The 20,399-nt window shown below is 38.5% G+C and overlaps 1 protein-coding gene and 1 pseudogene across 1 annotated transcript; both read right to left on the reverse strand.

Moving 5' to 3' along the window:
* Positions 1-15,124: 15,124 nt before the first annotated feature.
* LOC102863163 (olfactory receptor 2W1-like) lies at positions 15,125-16,087 on the reverse strand. Its single transcript, XM_006896322.1, has one exon. The coding sequence runs from the start codon at positions 16,085-16,087 to the stop codon at positions 15,125-15,127; it is 963 nt and encodes a 320-aa protein (XP_006896384.1).
* Positions 16,088-17,191: 1,104 nt separating this feature from the next.
* Positions 17,192-18,726, reverse strand: LOC102863564 (annotated as a pseudogene).
* Positions 18,727-20,399: the final 1,673 nt, after the last annotated feature.

Consider the following 20,399-nt stretch of genomic DNA (forward strand, 5'->3'; position numbering starts at 1 on the left):
GTGGATTAGGACTTCTAGTGTTGTTCCTAGCGTTTCTGTAATGAAGTTTATAGTCCTTGGTTTTAGTCCTAGGTCCATGATCCACCTTGAGTTGGTTTTTTGTATGGTGCCTCTTCTTATGTAACTGTTCAAATAACTCCACATGAGCATATTTCTTCTGGTTCTCTCTATCTGGAGTATTCGTTTTGTCTGCTGTCTCAGGAGAAGAGTTATTTTGTTTTTTCATAATGACTGAGACAGACTTCTGCTTTCTTGACATTATGTGAGTCTTTTCTTAGTAGATGTTAGGTTGTTTTAATTTTATAACATTCCAGGGTATGGCACAGTTTTGTGAAGGGCCTGCATATTTGTGTTTCCCTCTTGTTCATTCTGAAATGGAATAACTGTTCCCATCTAGAAACTGTGGCTTGACCCCTACCTTCTCCGCTTCTACTTAAGAAGTCCCAAGCTTCCCTCATAATGTGTAGCTAGACAGAATAGTATTTATGGCCACAGTACATGATTGGCAAAACAGAGAAGTCTTGTTTCCTTCCAAACACAGTGGCTTCACCCCTACCTTCTCCACTTGTGCTTAAGAAGTCCCTAGCATTGGTTCTTGATAATATTCTACTTCCTGAGAGTCAGCAAATTTTTTTTGGGACAGTGACTCTGTGTCTTCCTTCTATCTTCTTTTGATGCTTTCTGTATCATTCAAGATTTTGTCCATAGCATCCTTCACTACCTGGACAACTAACAGGAAATGATCCATAATTATGTCTATTCTAAAAATAGCTGACCAAACAGAGTGTGAAAATTATTGTCAGTATCATTTATTTCACACACAAGCAAAATCTTGCTAAAGATTATCCAGCTATGACTGGAACAGTACACTGACAGAAATACCAGATACAAGACGGGTTTAGAAGAGGCTGTGGCATTAGAGACATATTGCCAGTTTCAGAAGGGTTTTGGTAGAAACCAAAGAGTACCAGAGGAATGTCTATCTGTATTTCATTGACTATGCAAAAGCATTTGACTGTGTGGATCACAACAAATTATGATTACCTTAAAGAGAATGAGAATCCCAGAACTCTTGATTGTGCTTATGAGAAACCTATACTTAGACTAGGAGGCAGTCCTCACAGCAGAGCAGGGAAACACTGCATGGTTAAAAATCAAGAAGGGAGTGTGCCAGGGGTCCATCTTGTCTCCATACCTTTTCAATCTATATGCAGAACAGATCAATTGGGAGGCTGGGCTTTACGAAGAAGAATGTGGTATCAAGACTGGAGGAAGACTCATCAACAACCTGCGTTATACAGATGACACAATCTTACTTGCTAAAACTGAGGAGGATCTAAAGCACATGCTGCAGAAGGTCAAGGACTGTAGTCTTCAATATGGATTGAAGTGCAACATCAAGAAGATGAAGATTCTCGTCACTGGGCCGATTGGCAGTACCATGATGGGTGAAGAAGAGATTGAGGTTGTTAATTACAGCTTGCTCAGCTCCACAATCAACACTCTTGACACCAGCAGTCAGGAAATAATTAGACTAATTGCATTAAGTAAATCTGTTGTTAGGGATCTTTTCAGAGTACTGAGAAGCAACAATGTTAGTCTAGAGACTAAGGTGCGATGGAACCAAGCCAAGGTCTTTGCAATTACTTGCTTTGCATCAGAGAGCTGAACAATGACTAAGGATGACAGAAAAGAAACTAATGCTTTTGAGTTGTGGTGCAGGAGAAGAGTCTTGAACATACAATGTACAGCCAAGAAAGCAAATAGGTCTGTCTTGGAGAGGATGAAAACAAGTTTCTCCTTAGAGGCTAGGATTTTGAAGCTCTATCTCTGTACTTTGGGCATGTGGCCAGGAGGGACTGATCCTTGGAGAACAATATCATGGTTTAGAAGGCTGGAGGGACAGCATCAGAGAAGAAGACCCCAGATGAGATGAATTAATACAGTAACTAGGGCAATGGGGATAGGTGTATCGCAGTAAGTGAGACTGGCTCAGGATAAGACAGGCTTCTGAGCTGTTAAACATTGAGTTTCAGCTTGAGAAATACTGAGTGAGTTTTTCCCTTTCTCTTTTTCTATCTCTAGCTCTTTGCACATTTTACTATAATATTTCCTTTGTCTTCTCATGCTATCCTTTGAAATCTCTGTTCATCTCTTTTGCTTCAGGCTTTCTTACCTTTGTTTTAACCTCTTGACAGAAGGACCTCAGCAGAAACCAAAGAGTACCAGAGGAATGTCTATCTGTGTTTCATTGACTGTGCAAAGGCATTTGACTATGTGGATCACAATTTTCAGAGTCTCTTCTAACATATATTTTGGTCTTTGTCTTTATAACATCCCTTTTCTTTCTTCATGGATAGTGTCCTTCACGTCATCTCACAACTTGACTGGGTTTTGATCATTAGTTTTTGATCAATCTATTCTTGAGATGGTTTCAAATTTCATCTAGTCATGCTCATCAACCTATGCCAAAAAAATTTGGAAGACAGCTACCTGGTCAAGTGATTGGAAAAGATCCATATTCATTCCCAGTCCCAAAAAAAAAGGTGACCCAACAGAATGGGAAATTTTAACATCATTACTATCACACACAAGTATCTTGCTAATGGCTAGGATAGTACATTGACAGAATTGCCAGAAATTCAGCCTGGATTTAGAAAAGTCATGGCACAGAGATATCATTGCAGATGTCAGAGAGATCTTGGCTAAAAGAACAGAATACTAGAAGGATGTCTTTTAGAGTTTTATTGACAATGCAGAGGCATTTGAATATGTGGATCATAACAAATTATGCTTAAATTGAGAATAAGAATACCAGAACATCTCATCTTGCCCATGCAAAACCTATACCTAGACCAAGAAGCTTTTTTTCTAAACAGAGCAAGGGAATATTACATGGTTTAAAATAAAAAAGAGTGTGTGTCAAAGGGTATCCTTTCTCCATACCTACTTGTATGCTGAGCAATCTGTATGCTGAACTAATCGTTCAGGAAGCTGGATTATATGAACAAGAATGTAGCATCAAGAGGAGAGCAAGACTAATCAGCAACTTGTGTTATACAAATTACATAGCCTTGCTTGCTAGAAAGTGAAAGTTACTTGAAATGTTTGCTGAAGAAAATCAAAGAATACAACCTTCAATAGGGATTATATCACAATATTAAGAAAACAAAAATCCTTACCCCTGGGAAAGCAAAATGAGAGGTGGAGAAAAGATTGAAAGTTGTGATTCCATATTACTTGGATCCATAGTCAGTATCCTTGATAATAACAATCAAGACTGAACTTCTACATAGGAAAACTGAAATATAATTTGCATCTCATACCATACTCAAAAATCAACTCAAGATTGTTCAGAGACAAAATAAAGATCATAAGAGATAAAATGGGACCAAAGTTATAAGGTCTAGCCTACGGTATAAATATTTCTGGCAAATACAACCCAAAATGTACAAGGAGAGAGTAACATTAATAAATGGGATCTCCTAAAGATTAAGTCCCTGTGTATATAAAAAAATTTTTGGGTGAAAAAGAACAGGGTACATTCAGATGGCGGGGAAGAAGAACAAACTGGGGAGGAGGGTAGAGAGAATGGTGCAGCAATGAAGGAATGAAAACCCCAAATCCCTGTAAATGTTCATTAAAACTAATAAAATTTAATAATTAAAAAAAAAGAACAGGGTAAAAAGAAAACCTACTGATGGGGACAAAACATATAGCAATGAGATCTCAGACAAGGATCTCATAACAAAAGTTTACTAAGTATTGCAGGTCCTACATACACACACACATGCGCAAAAGACTGATAACTCAATTAGAAAATGGACAAAAGACATGGAAAGATTTTCACAGAAGAAGACATTCAGATGGCCAACAGATACACGAAGAAATGTTCAAAATCACTGGCAATCAGAGAGATATAAACCAAAACTACAATGAGATGTCATCTCATCCCAATGGCAATAGCAAAGTTTAACAGGACAGCAAACAATAAATGTTGGTGGGGATGAGAAGAGATTGGAACTCTTATACACTGTTGGTGGGATTATAAAATGGTACACCACTCTGGGAAGCAGTTTGGTGATTCCTAAAAAAACTGAACATAAAAATTCCATATAACCCACCTGTTCCACAGCTAATAATATATCCCAAGGAAAATAGAACTGAGAAACAAATTGAGATTTGTACACACATGTTGATAGCATTATTCACAATTGCAAGTATATGAAAATAGTCCAAATGTCCATCAACAAAAGAATGGCCTGGGAAATTTTGTGGTACTTTCACACAATGGAATACTATTCAGCAGTCAGGAGCAATAGTTTAAAAAAATACTCTATAACATGGGAGAGGCTTGGAAGTATTATTCTGAATTAACTAACTCAGTCTCATATGGACAAATACTGCATAAGGCCATTATTGTGAAAATAGAATGATTATTACTAAGCTGTGTCCTAAGGAGGGAGGAGAAGAGCTGAGGAGGGGAAGAAAACATGATGTCACAGAGTTTGGTAGGTGAAGGGAGAGGGTGAAGGAATTAGGAAAGATCTGTGGGGATCTGAAAAGTCAGGGTAATGGTGGGCATGGATGAAAGGTGATTAATTTTCCAAAACACAATGTATATGAATGATATTATAAAACATAATGTGAGAACAGTGTATTTAAACAAATCAAATGTATACAAATTTTGTTTGTAAATGAATATAAAATAAAAGTAATTTTTTAAAAAATAGAAAGATGGGTGACATTCAGAAAATCTGTTGTCAGGACCTCTACAAGGTGGTGATGATGTCAGTATAATGACTACGGTGCATATGATTTTAAGTAATGGTCTTTTCAATTATTTGCTATGCATCTTAAAGTTGGACAGTGAATAGGAATGACAGAAGAATTGCTGCCTTTGAATTGTGGAGCTGGTGAAGAGTACTGACCATCCTATGAACCACCAAAAAGCAAATAGAAAACTCTTGGGGAAAGTGCACTAGAGTGCTCCTTAAGGGCAAGGATGGTGAAACTTCATCTCACATACTTTGAGCACATTAGGAGAGGCTAACCCCTGGAAAAAGACATCAGCCATAGAAAGGTGGAGGGTCAGCAAAAGACCTTCAAGAGGATGGATTGACAGGAACTCTATCAATGTACTCAATATATCAGAGATGTTGAGGATGGCACAGAATGGAGCAAGATTCATATCTGTTATTTATTGTGTCACTGTGAGGCATTGTCAACTGATCAGCAACAACTTCTAAATTATCTGATCTGTTTCACTTGTCCTTGTTTGGTCTAGCTTAACTACTATAGCTTCATAGTAAATGTGAACATCTGGTATTATGTTTCTTCTGGTTTTTATCCTACTCTAATTCCTCTGCCTTTATTAATTCTTTTCCTCCTTCAATATTGCCTTGGCTGTCCTACATCTTTTACATTTTTATATAAATATTTTAATAACTTGTTCACTCTCTCAGAAACTTACTGTGTCAACATAACGATAAACTTTTAGAAAATTGATCCTTAGCAATAATGGCTTTTCTTATAGATGAACATGGAAGTTCTTTTAATTTATCTAGGACTTCTATATTTCTCTAGTAATTATTTTCTAGTTTTTGTAGAAGAAATTTTGATAGGTATATTCTTGGGTATTTATGGTTTTGATGCCACTAAAAATGCACTTTTCAGAAATTTACTTCCTCTTATTTGTTGCTCGTTTATAGAAATACAATGCTTTCTTTTTATTGACTTTGTTTCTAGAAAATTTGATTCATTATTTAACTGGTTAATTTTGCCACTCTTGACTAAAACATAAAACAATCCTAATACGGAGTCCGTTCCAGCAGAGAGCTCAGTGAGAAGTGAATAAGGTCTGAGTTTCTCAGACCCTCCAAAGTCCTTAGAACTCTCTAGATACTTACCCCTTGAACAAATAGATAAACTGGGAGCCCTGTTGCTCCCTCTTTTGTGAGGAGACTCTAACCCTTACAATGACTGCCCACAGACCTTACCTCAGCCTTAAGGAAGGATGAATCCTCACAGTTCTGTGACGTTAAGAGTGATGGCAGGGGTGACATCTCCAAGTCCACACTCCCCTGGTTGTCAGGGTACAGGGCCTGACACTGCCAATCTCCAGCCAAGTAAGTGAGACCTTTGGGCAGCCCGCACAGCACAAAGGTAAGGGGAGGGCCCTAACACCTGAAAAGTACATTAGGGGCCTCATTTGCCCAAGAACTTAATTGGATGCAAGCTCAGCCACCTCTTCAGGCCATATCCTCCAAAGTTCATGAAAACAGATCCTGGGGTGGCCCAGCTCTGTCCCACTTGGATGATATGTAGCTTAATCGCAGATTAAGGCATTAACAGCTCAGAGGGTTAATAGAGCACTATATAACATGTTGGTGGGCCTTTGGGTGATTAGTCATCATTCTACCAGACCTCGTTGTTATTGCGAGACACGGTAGAACGACGTACCATATTTGGAGGGGAAAAAAAGTGCCGACCATACATTGAAAAGATTATTGGAAGTTTATAAAAAGCCTGTGTATATAACATGGGAGGGAGCTCTGGTGTCCTAGTGGCAAGAAGCTTCACTGCAATCCTGAGGGCACATGGTTTGAATCTTCCAGCTGCTCTGCAGGAGAAAGATGGGCGATCTCTTCCTATGTGATTAAATGCTTCTGAAAACATCCCGAAGGATCAGCTATGGGTTGGCTCTGACTCTATGGTGCACCACAACAACACATATAACATGGAAAAGCTGCTCTCCAACAGCCCCTCTATAACTACCTTTTAAAAGAAAGGTTTTATTACTTCTAGACTTAATAGAAATAGATTTCTGATCCTTGGAGACAAAGATGGCGACACTTCATTTCTCATACTCTGGATATGTAGCTAAAAGAGGCTATTCCTTGGAAATGGACATCATACTTGGAAAGATGCAGAAATGTCAGTGAAAGAGAGGAAGACTCCCAATGAAATGGATTAACATGGTGACTTCAGCAACAAGCTCTATCTAGTGTGTCAAAGATGATGAGGATGGCATAGGATAGGGCAGAGTTCAGGTCAGCTGTTCATAGGATCACTATATGTTATAACCCACTATATGGCACCTAACAACAATGACAAAAACAGACCTTCTAAATATTTCCACATGTGAAAAAAGTGGTTAGGAAAGTAGTCATTAAGGAAATGTCCATTTGTCTAAAAATTAAAAAAGAAGTATCTTCTGGGAATGAGCTTAAATGGAATTGTTAAAACCACCTCTAGAAGCTACAGCAGGACCCCACTTAACCTCAGTGGAATAGAGGAAATTGAGCAGAAAGATGTAGAGAAGGAAAGAAGAAAATTTTATGCCAGACTGGCCATACTTAGAACATTTTTATGTATTATAGCCATTGTTCTGTGTGAATATTTTTTTCCTATTTACCAGCAGTCTAAAGATTAAAAGAAATATTGCATTGAGAAAATCTGTCAAGGATTACTCCAAATTGCTGAGGAACAATGATGTCAGTTTGAAGACTAAAGTGTGCTTGATTCAGGTCATGGTCATTTCAATCACTTGCTATTCATCCAAGAGTTGGACAATGTGTAAGGATAACAGAAGAAGAATTCATGTCTTTGAACTGTGGTGTTGAGAAGAATATTGAATATCCCATGGACTGCGAAAAGAACTAAAGATAGATCTTAGAGAAAGTGCAGTCAGAATGTTCTTTGGAGGCAAAGATGACAAAGCTTCATCTCACATACTTTGGGCATGTTACTAGGAGTGGCTATTTCTTGGACAGGGATATTATGCTTGGAAAAGTGGAAAATCAGCAAAAGAGAGAAAGATCCTCAATGAGATAGACTGACATAGTGACTACAGCAATGGACCGAAGCATTTCAGAAATAGGATCGCACAGGATCTGTTGTTCATAGGGTCACTATGGGTCATGTTCAAACTCAAGAGTGCCCAAGAACATATATAGTTGACAACAAGTACTTTTTTGAGATAACCTAGTCTCTAAGTATGTAGTTAAGTGCCCAATATATTTTGATAATTAAAGTTGTTGCTGTTGTTCCATAGAATCAGAACCGACCCATAGCTGACCATCTGGAAGGTTTTCAGAGACAGTTAATTGCACAGAAGAGTTTACCTACCCTTCTTCCACAGAGCAGCTGGTTGCCTTGAATAGCATGTCTTCAGGATTGCATGGCTGCTTTTTGTCACCAGAGCTCCCTATATTATAATAGTAGGAGTAATAAACACATTTCATAAATCTCTTTTTGTGAAAATTCATATGAAACATAAGGATAGTCTTTGCTGTTGTTTTGAGAAGCCACACCACCTTTTTGAGCACTACATATCATGTTTATGCACTGCTTCTGAGAGGAGATAGACTGAAACAAAAAAGGCTAAATGCCAATATGTTTGGAGTGAAACACATTCAACCATCACTCATATGTTGTACATTTGTTTTACTTTTCTGTGTATATTGTATACATGAAAGACAAATGAGTCATTTAAAATATTTAGTCTCTCTAGATGTTAAAAGGGTTCCTAGATATGACAAAAGTAGTGGTAGAAATGAATATATGTCTCACATTTACGTTTAAATTTCTAAGAAAGATTGTGTTTTGAAAATTTGAATATTATAGCCCACTGGGTTGGTGGAAGTTCAAGAGAAAGGGAAGGAGAAGGTCACATACTAGAATGTTCATATTTAGGAGACACGTTCAGATTATTACTCTTGTTATATGTATACAGTTTATTGAAACTGTAAATAAGATGTTATGTAAATAGCCTATAAATAAGTCCTTATGTCCTAAAGGGTGGGGTGTCATGTTTCCAAACCAGAGGTGGATGCAACAAATCCACCAGAAGTTCTACTGGAGAGAGACAATCTCCTCTTTTGTGATTTACAGACTCTGAAAAATGTTGGAGAATCAGCTATGTAGATTCTGACAACAGCAACAGAGTTTTTGAGAGTATAGATACTTAAGAATATAAATACTTAAGTAATTGATATATATTAAAAGTTGTTATTGTTGTGTGCCATCAAGTCAGAACCGATACATAGCTGACCCTCCAGAAGGTTTTCAAAAGCAATTAATCACACAGGAGGAGATCTCCTATCCTTCTCCCATGGAGCAACTGGTGGAATTGAACCACATGCCTTTAGATTTGCAGTGCAGTTTCTTACCATTAGTAAAAGAACACTGTGTACATAGATTTTTGCTTAAATTTATAGGAAATACTGTCTTTGAGGAATGAGATTGTTAAACCATCTATGAACATTGTACAATTGTCTACATTTGTTAAGGGGCTTGAAAGAATTAGAAGATAAGGAATTGCAAAAAACGTAATATGCTAGTGTGTCTACACTTGAACATACAAATCCATTTTTCTGTCTATTTTATGCATTTTGTTTTGCTCTGTAGAATGGATAAATGAGCCCTAATTTTGTACCTTCAAGTCTCAAATTGTTAGAGTTTGCCAGTGTGTGACAATGTAGAATTAGCAAGATTAGCATACATATTTTGTATACTTTGTGTTGAACTCATAGCAGTTTGTCTTCTGGAAATGACTTTTGGGTGTGCATTTGTTCAATCATCTCTACATCATCATGACACATTTCTGTACTTGTCTACTAGATTGGTGGTACAGAGGAGAGAAGTTGAAGAGAGGAAACTGTCTAAGAAGTTATCTCTGACAATAACCATTATTATATGTGTACAATTTTATTTAACAATATTATGTATATAGTGGACAAGTAAGTTCTTATTTGAAATAGCTAGTCTTTGTAAATATTAGGAAGTGCTTGATGTATTTAAAAGTAGAAGTAGTAGGATAACATTTTGCAAATAGTTTTTTTAAATTGATGGAAAATGCTGTCTTTGAAAACAGACTTGTTAAACACCTCTGTCAACTTGGGGAAGGGGGGATCAAAGAATGAAAAGGAAATCTTTGTTGCCCTAACTCTAAATAATATTTGTATTTTTATATAAGGAAATATATTTAAAGTGGCTTATTATAGTACTCACAGATTTGTTTAAATCTATGCATGTGTGTGATAATGTACTATTTGTCTACTTGCTGACCTTGGTAATTTTCTTATATACACATAAAAATAAACCTGGAGAAACAATAAAATCATTGGTAAGTATGGGGTCAAAGCTCTGCTTATTCCCACACTATATAGATGAGCAAATGTAGACACATGATTTAAACCTTAAGCACAGCTTGGACTAATTAGATGAGGAAACTGGGTTTCTGACAGTACCTTGGCCTTCTCCTTGCTACTTCAAAGCTCATTTCTATTCTATTTATTTCCCAGAGAACAGAACATTTTCATTAGCAACAAATTGACTATCTTTTCGACAATAATACTGGCTCCAGAAGTAGACTTTTTTTCCCTTTTTTTTATTGGGAAAAACATATTGGGGGTACAAGGAGGTGAGGGATGGGGGCAGAAGAGTGAGGATGGGCCAGGATGCAGTTGCAGAGCTGCACAGTTTGGTCGGTGGGGGGAGCAGGTGAAGGAAATGATGAGGGTCCAGTGGGGACCAGATGCTACAGAGGAATGACAAGCATTTTCCAATAGTAATTAAACCAACTGTCTTATTGATTTGGGAATTGGATGCCGACTCTCTGGCTTCTTCATGCTGAACAGGGGCATAGATGTAAAGGGGGGAAGGGAGGACGCTTTATCACCTTACTGGTGGTCTTGGGTTACAGCTGCTTGCCTTCTTGCTCTGTTAGAAGATATTTTCCTGTCATTTGCTCCCCTCTGGACTGCAAAGTGTTTTCCCAGGTGGGTCCAGTGGGGATGACTGGTTGAACCCAGAGGCTCCATCCTCCTTTGCTTCCTTAGCTGTCAGTTGTATTTCCTTTTTGTCACTGGCACTGGGCTCAGGGTCAATTATGGAGTAAAACTCAGAGTTAAGGTTACCTATAGGAAAGGGAGCAAACCTAGAGAGAACAAACTTGTGAGTTACAAATAGAAGGGCTTTGAGGGTGTTGCTTTCAGGTTTACTGTGGGGGAGGGGGGCAGAAGGTGGCCTAGGTAACATTCTCTGGATACCTTAGGCATTCTTTTTTTTTTTCTTCTCCTTCCCCATCCAGGGGTCAGATGGCACAATCTGGGGACTGAGGAGCTCTCCCTGAGGGCCGCAACGGCTTGCCCTGAGCCGGGGGCCGAGGGCAGCCCGCCCTTGCAGAGGGCCGAGGGCAGCCCGCCCTGGGCAGAGGGCCGCGACGGCTTGCCCCAAGCCAGGGGCCGAGGGCAGCCCATCCCGAGCAGGGCAACACCCCCCAGGAGCTGGCTGGTATACTCCCCCTCCAATTGCCCCTACCCCAGTCTGGTCCCCTCACCTGACTGAGGACTCTGTGGTCAGGGATAGTGTTTCCAATTCCAGCACTGCCACTTTTAATCCCCCATAAGTGGTCATACTATATTTTGAAGTAGGTGTCACTTCCCTCCCCCTTTATGTATTATAAAGGGAACCTGAGAATTGTGAACAGACTGCCCCTAGGTCTAACCATCTTTTGGCAGAAGCATTCAACAGAACAAAATATGTGGTGCATTTAGGATGTCAGTCCTCTTGTGCATGCTGCCACTGTTAAGGTCATCAGACTCACAACGACTTTCAGCAATCCATTGCATAGGTAATCGTCCTCTTTAGCCTGTCCAATGCATAGGTAATCTTCCTCTTTGGCCTCTCCAATGCATAGGTAATCGTCTTCTTTCGCCCATTTCTCCTTGGGAATCCTTGAATTCCTGTTGTTGAGCCTCGATCTTCACTGAGGGCCAGTCATCAACTGTTTAAGTGTTCAATTATCAATAAGCCGAAGTCTGTGGAAGGCCACAATGGCCCTGCTTTAAATGGTTCGCTGCTCCCACAGCTCACCACGCTGTCTCTGCCTCCTCCGCCATCTTGGATCTCCCAAGAGGAAGACCAGAAGTAGACTTCTTATTGATAACCTGATTGTGTCTCCTTTTTTCTCCAGTTTGGAGGAGAGTTGGAGAGATGGGAGGAGTTAACAGTTTTCCCTGTGACATTAATTCTCTCATGGATCAACAAAGAGCTGTTGAACTTCAGTTTTTTCAGTAATTTTCTTGTTGTGAGACTGGGAGATAATCATTCCGTTCTTCCCATGTTATGCTAGAAATCATACCCTAAAGTTCTTTTTTTCTTTGTAATTGCTTTTTTTATTTTTAAATGTTCTATGTACCAAATTCTTTGTTGTCTGGAAATAAATAGAAATGTATTATTTCTTTCCCTATCTAAAAAACACCTTTTCTTTCTTTTTCTTTCCTTCTGCACTGCTAAACATTCAGCTTAATGTTAAATAGAAGTTGTAGCAGGTGTCCATACATTATTTTGTTATATGTAACTTACTTTTTATTTCCTATGTTTCTGAATGTTATTGTTGTTGTTGTTGTTGTTAAGTGCCGTCGAGTTGCAGGCGACTCATACCGACCCTATGAAGGAGAGTCCTCGATGCTTGGGTGCCTTTCATCCTCTCTCCAGGTTCATAGGGTTTCTGGAAGCAAGCTATTATGGAAGTGGATGCCACTCCTCCTTCCAAATATTTCAGAATATGTTGTTGAAATAGGAACATGCAAACTCAGCATATGGAAAAATCTCCATATTTACTTTCTTCATCTATTATGTGCAGTCATGGTGAGGCTGTCTTGGAGATGGAGTGTATTCTATGTTGGCCTGCTAACCAATAGGTTGGCACTTGACGTCCACCAGGTCCTCTGAGGAGGAAAGTGGGATGTATAACCTTGAAAATCTCACAGGGGTTCACAATGAAACAGAAATTTGCTAGACAGTGCAATTTAGTACTCTAAAGAAAGTTACATTTGAAAAAAAAAAAGTAGAAAAAGGAATACTGCTAATAAACTGAGGCCACCTTGGTCTCGTTGATGAGTGGAAGAGTGAAACATCAGAACTCCCTTTACAGACCTTGATGTTAAAGGAAACTGGCTATTATGCTCAACTCATAGTGACCACCTGGGTCCACTTAATAAGTGGAAGCAGGAGATATGCAGTAATGAAGAGACAGACTGAGTTTAGACTTGTTCCCTCAGCACTATACACGTAGCATAATGAACAGATAAGTGAAGAAGGGTTGCTGGTTTGTGGAGCAGGAAGTCCTGGAGATCCCTGACTTATTGACTTTACCCTTGTGGGGCTGAGGTTGAGTTGAGGGGACCAGATGTCTGAAGCACAGGAAGAAGTGTGGACCCCTGAGTTTCTATGGCTGATGCCAATTTAGACCTAGCCACAGATAGCTGGGGATGTGTTAACCAGAATCCAACCAGATGAAGAAAAGATATTTCATTCTGTGAGCTAGTATTGATTACCTGATGCTTTGCTCTGGACTGGACTTCTGTTTGCAGATATGGATGCTCAAAGTTTCAATTGCAATAGACTACTCTTCAGAGAAAAAGATATGCTTGTTTCTTCAGAGTACTGCTTTGATAGTGCAGGGCAAATCAGAACTTAACTATCTAAACTGGGCAAATTAAGACATAACAAGCGAAGCAGCTGGCTTACATGTTTCCATGAACATAGATGGTAGTAAGGGGAAGGTTGATCCTTCAGATAATGAGAAATAATGACTAGAAAATCCAGGGTGGACTGTGGTGTTAGTTTGAAAGTTGGCTTTTCTAACAATTCTCTTAGCCCCTGCCAAACTCCAGGTACCTTAACTTCAGACACATGGTCTTGAAAATCATCAACAGCTGTGGAACTAATATAAGAGGGGTGCCTTCCATACTGTAGTGTGAGATCCAGGTGGGAATGATGGTGGTGAAGAGACTGTGGTGAAGAACCCTGGAAATGGAGCCACAGTTAAAGGATTTTGTGCTGGATGACTGAAGGGAAACTTATTTGTAACAGCTCTAAAATGAAGTTCGTTTGTTTGATTGAGGAAACCAGAGGCTTCCTGCATTTGTACTGCTGAACTGAACTTGGACTTTCAATAATCGATGAATTGTCCTTTGTTAATTTGGCTTGAGACTGCTGGACTAAACCTTGACTTGCACTGCATTAATATTCTTTGCCCCTCCCACTCTTTAACTTATTTCCCTAATAGACCACAAACTGTGAGTAAAGTCTGAGTCAACAATGAATATCAAACCTGAAAGATTGATAGAAAGAGGTGCATGGTAAGTGGCATGTCTGACTGAGCAGATATCTGGGTTTTTGGTATGGATATTATTGATGGGGACAATTTCTCTTTATGAAGCAGGGAAAAGTCAAACTTGGCCACTCCCACATTTTGTAGCTGCTCCTTTCACAAGTGGATTTTCAGAGGCAGTAATTTATATGGGAGGAAAATGTCCATCCTTCTGTCATGAACCAGCTAGTGAATCCTTTACTCAATATATTGTTATGTTATACTTGACAAAGAGTAAATAGTTTCAAGCTTTTTATGACAATCAATAGCTTATAAAGTTCACTAGTATCAAACCCACATAAATCTTAAATAATCTCATAAAATATTTCACTTACAAAATCATATCTTAATTACTATTATTTAATATACAAATTATAATGCCTATTAAATAATTCCTAGGCTTTATTTATCAAATATATAAGTATTAACAATAAATATACTAAATTAGATAGTCAAATGCCATTTTTTAATTGTCATGTGCCAGCAAGTCCATTCTTACCCACAGTGACCTTATATGACTGAATAGAATTGCCCTGTAAGATTTCCTAGGCTACAATTTTTATGGAAATAGAACATTAAGCCTTGTCTCCCACAGTGTCAGTTGTGGGTTTGAACCTCCAACTTCCTGGACAGTAGCCAAGCATCTAACCATTATGCCACCAGAACTTTTTAACATATTCCATAGGACGGGAGAATAAGTTCAGTGTAATCAAGTTTATATTCACATCAACTTTGTGTAAAAATACTGGCAAAACCAAAAATTCCTACTAATCTATATTGCCTGCACATGAAGATGAAGATATAAAAGAGCAAAGTAAAATGGTTATGACACTGTTGCATTCACAAAAAATCTACATGAAGAAATATGTCAGCTGAAATCTACAGAGTTACTTGACTCTAAAAGTTTAAGGACATTCAGGGGGAAAAATATTTTACTGCTTAATTGACTCTGATATTTTTCTATGCTTTCCAGTTCCTCTTCATTTTTGCAGATTTACAATCAACTTTCACCAGCTTCTGTAGTGCACCCTTCATGTCTTTATTCCTTAAAGTGTAGATGAGGGGATTGAGACTTGGAGTGATGATAGTGTAAAAGAGGGTGAGGAACTTGCCCTGGTCTTTGGAGGCACTGTTACCTGGCTGCAGGTATAAGTAGATGATAGCTCCATAGAAAATGGACACTACAGTGAGATGAGATCCACAAGTATTCATGGCTTTTCGCTGGCCTGCTTTTGACTTCATTCTCAGTACTGCTCGGGCAATATAACCATAGGACATGAGAATAAGGAAGAGGGGTGTAAGGACAATGACAATGCCTAAAGCAAAAACAGACAGTTCAACTGCTGTGGTGTCTACACAAGCTATTTTGACCATAGCTGGCAGCTCACACAAGAAATGATCTAGAATGTTGTTCTCACATCTAGGCAAATTAAGTGTGAGTGTACATAATATCACAGAATTGGTCAAACCAATGCCCCAGACCATAGTAATCATCTTGAGACAAAGATGTGGGTTCATGATTACCAAATAATGCAAGGGTTTACAAATAGCTGTAAAACGATCATAGGACATAACAGCCAGGAGAAGACACTCAACAGAACCAAACCACATATAAACATAGAGTTGAATGACACAACCCACATAGCTGATGGTCTTATCAGGACCCCACAAGTTAACTAGCATCTGAGGTACAATACTGGTGGTAAAACACAGATCTAGGAAAGATAAATTCCTGAGGAAAAAATACATTGGTGTGTGCAGACGGGCATCTAGGAGAGATGCAAGAATGATGGCTGTGTTACCCACCAGCGTAATTACATAGAAAATAGCAACAACTGCTGACAGGATCATCTCCAGTTTGGGATGATCAGAGAAGCCAAGCAAAATGAAACCATGTGGAGAGCTGTAATTGCTTTGTTCCATATTCTTCATGTCTTAATCCTGGCAAGAATAAAAAAAGGGGGAAATTAGGAAAAATATAAGTAAACAAGAGGAGCAGAAGAGAAAGGAAGAAAATAAAAAAGTTTGTGAAATTATAATTAATGAAATACAAAGGGAGATAATTATACTTAATAATTTTTAGTATTAAAATAATTTAATGTAATGTCTCTTTTTTTTTAGAGTTTAAAAGAACTTTTTGATGTCAACACATGTACACAATTCCACACTTGGTGTTTTAACATTTAGGGAGTTGAAACTATCACAGTAAATCCTAAAGCCTAATAGATTTACAGACACATTTAATTTCCATTTCAAGTACCACAGGTTCAGAGTAAATGATCTATTCCTTAATATGACTGTAAAGTCACCCAGATCTTAAAGTTCAAAGAAAGCAGAATTTGAAAAGAGGTAATTTTTGTGACAGTTACTTAGTGACTTCTCTTCCATGTTGAGCTTTAAAAATGGCTGTTCACATGGAAGGCTATTTTGGTCAGCAATGCTAGGCTATAATCTGAGATGTTACACTAAGTATATACTGCTTTGGTTTTTAAGTTCTCAGATTCCCTGCTTATAAGAATGATGGCCAATAATTTGGAAGAGATCTATTTAATTAAGGTGTACCATTAAATTGTTGAGAGGTTCATCTATGAACACAATAACAGCCAATACAAACGCAGGTTGTTTGAATCCATCAGCAGCTCCACAGGAGAAATATGGTCAATGATAATCTCCTCTCAGGCTATATACAGCCTCTGAAAACCCACTGGAGGGCCAGCTCTGAGTCAACGGCACATAACGCTACCATCATCACATATTGAAAAAGTAACGTGGTTCATTTAATACTGCCTACCATACTCTTTAAGTTTGGTATCAGTCATACATCTTAGTCGTGGTAGGTCCTTAGACTAAAAATCTGATCTGTTAATTTATAGTGAGATAAATTATTTGGTGTTGGGATAAAAACTTTAGTACATCTGTACACTATATTTAAATAGAAAGCGATACAGTATGTTTTTCCTCTTCTGAGAAGATAGATACATGATTTATTAAAAATAAAAATTCTGCAATAAGATTTAGTTGACCATTTCAATTATAGCCCGGAACTGGCAACTTGTGCCCTTCTTTAGCTTCAAAAAACGTGTAAGAAAAAGTAGTGAGATCAACATTCTCCATTCTTGGATCTTCAGCAAATTCAGGATCGATGTAGAAAAACACTGGCATATCTACCTCTTCTTGTGGATTAAGCCTTTGTTCTTCAAAACAGAAGCACTGTATTTTATTAAAATCTTTTTTTTATAATTATATTTTATTAATTTTCATAAACATTTACAGAGATTTTGGGCTTCCACTCATTCATTGTTGCACTATTCTCTCTACCCTTCTCCCAGTTTGTTCTTGTCCAAATGCCACAGTGCTTGTCAAAGCCAGTTCTGATTAATCTTCTTTGTCAGTGTATCCTTTGCCATTCCCTATCACTCCTCCCTGAGAGAGACTTCACCCTGAGTCATAAGGAAAAGGGGATGGCGTATTCTCTTAGCTACTTCCTGCTGAAAAGGGACGCTGTGGGTTTCAGGGTGAAGATCTTCTCTCACTACTCTAAAGGGCCCCTTGGGCAGTAGGAAACACATAGACTATTATGGAGATTGATTTTGGAATTTAGATGCACTGTTGTTAATTGTGCTTAAACGTACATGTTCATATCCTTGAAGATGTATCATGGGGGGGTTGCAACCTAGAAGACACAAATTTGACTAACAAGTTATAAGTACATGAGTCCAAAAATTATGGAAAAGTAAAAGAAAAGATTCTTTCATTGTTTTACAAACCCTCCCCCAGGTCCCCTCCACCATGTAGCCCTTGCTCTAGTCTCCTGTGATGACAGAAATACCCAGTTATATCTCTCTTTTAAACGGTTCTCTCCCTCCTCTGTTTCAGTGCAGTATACATTACTGAACCCATCTTACTCAGTCTCTCCCCAACCCCAAGGACAGTCCCATTCTACAACAGTGGCATCATGTAATATTTGTCCTTTTGTGACTGGGATATTTCACTCAGCATAATGTTCTCCAGAGTCAACCATTTTGAATAATATTGCATGAGTTCCTTGTTTTTTAATGCAGCATAGTATTCCATTGTGCGAATATACCACAGCTTCTCTAGCCATTCGTTTGTTGATGGGCACTTAGGTTCTTTCCAACTCCCTTGCTATTGTGAACAAAGCTGCAATAAACATGGGTGTGCATATATCTGCTTGGATGTCAGCTATGGTCTCTTCAGGGTATATTCCCAAAGATTTTATTAAAATCTTGCCCAGCTTAAAATGGTACAACGTTGTATGTAGAAATTCCGATTATTGGTTTGTCTGTAGGATTCTTAGCTTTGTAAAATGCTAGTGCAATCTCTCCTGGCACTACAAAGATTTCACTTTGCTGAGGTCTAAAGTTCCACTGCAGACTTGCGTGCACATCTGCATTGTAGGTCATTCTAATGATGCGATCCTTAACAGGCACCATGGTTTCAATCTGGTTTGACAAGTGGCCTGCGACTGCCGATCCTCAAAGTTCAGTGGTCTGGCAATAGAGCCGATAGAGGGGCACAGCGGCGTAGAACGCCCCCAACATGCCCACAGCGGCCTCGTGTAAGGGTTCGTGCTCTTCTGCCGCCGCGGGGGCTGCAATAGCGGGTCCCCAGCCAGCCTCGGGCGTCCCCAGGTCGCGAGCCGCCGCCACTTCCTTTCAGCACCTCCTGTTCCATTCCACCACGGCCTGGAAAGAGGCTCTACCTTCCCTGCAGTCCTGGTCAGGGACCCACAGTGACCCCACCGCCAACCACAGGAGAGCGAGCCCCTCCATGCAGTAAGCGGGGAATCCTCCCATAGCGCCTGCAGAGCGGACACGCCTGCCCCCTATACTTAATAATTTAACAGTATGGAATGAATGGATAACCAGATATTATAGGTACCATAATTGATGTTATCGGATAAAATATGCATTGTTGTTGTTGTTGTTGTTGTTGCGTACTGTCAAGTCGAAACCAACCCATAGCTGGGTTTTCAGAGGTAGTTAATCACATGAAAGGAGATTTCCCATCCTTCTTCCATGGAGAAGCTGATGGATTCGAACTTCATGCCTTCAGGATTATAGCGCAGCTTCTTGCTATTAGAACCACCAATGCTCAAAATATGCATTAGAGCTTGATTTTTTAAAAACGTGCTTTGCAAATTCTGACTCAAAACAAAATTTTTAAAATGTAAAAAGCAAAAGAACATGGAGTATTACAATTTTTTAGCAATAAACAGAAAATATTTCAGTCAATCTAAATTCTAAATTTAGAATATTCTAATTCTAAAATCAGAACATTATTCTAATATTATAAGAAATACTAAAATTCTTTAAGATGGTAGCTAAGATGGTAGAGATGAACTTGCATGATTTAGTTATTGCCTAGGCCTTATTGTCATTTCACAATTCCTTTTCATTCTTTTACCCATTTTCTAATCCTCAATCAGACTTTACCAGGTCAATCTCATTCCCATCTAAAGTCCATGAATGTTTTCTCTTTTTTCTCAAGCTAATTCTTAATCCTCTTTTAAGTCACTAAGTAAATGTTTCTTGCTTAAAGAAGAATCCCTGGAAATATTTTTTTTTCTTTCTATTTGGTATCATGTAGAAGAAACTTCCACAGGAAACCAGTATAACTGAAGTATACTCTTAGAGCTTACATTTTTTGCCTCATCTCCATCAGTTATTTAGTTTTGTCCCAGGAAAATCTATAATCCTTCTAGGTTCAGTTCTTTCTTCTTTCTAAAACTAGTACTATGAAAATATTTAGATTTGAGATGAAGTTGGGTGTGATGCATATAAAGGCCTTAGAATATTGTTTGGAACATTGTAAGTTTCAAAAGTATTCATTATAGTAGCAGGAATTTAAAAGCAACCTAAACATCCATCAACAGATAAAGGATGAATAGCTAAAGAAACCACAGCACAGTCACACAATGATGCATCACTAAAAAATAAAAAAGAATTTATTAACTACTGCACAACATGAATGCTTGTGGAACAAATTATGCTGAGTGACATAAGTCAGTCACAAAAGAATAATTACAGTGTGAGACCACTATTATAATATGCTAAGGAATGGTTTGAATATGCTATCAATCGATATTGCTTAACAGAAATGGGAAGGGACAGAGAAGGGAGTAAAAATTATTAATTACCACAAATATCATTCATGGTATTCAAGTGCACAATTAAGACTTTCTGATTCCCCTTATAGAAAAGAGTAGAGCTGA

This window comes from Elephantulus edwardii, unplaced genomic scaffold (genome assembly GCF_000299155.1).
Source record: "Elephantulus edwardii isolate Elephantulus edwardi_28Jun2011 unplaced genomic scaffold, EleEdw1.0 scaffold00184, whole genome shotgun sequence".
NCBI classification, from domain to species: domain Eukaryota; kingdom Metazoa; phylum Chordata; class Mammalia; order Macroscelidea; family Macroscelididae; genus Elephantulus; species Elephantulus edwardii.

Coding starts and splice junctions, on each gene's coding strand:
- LOC102863163 (XM_006896322.1), bottom strand. CDS start 16,087: ATGGAACAAAGCAATTACAGCTCTCCACATGGTTTCATTTTGCTTGGC.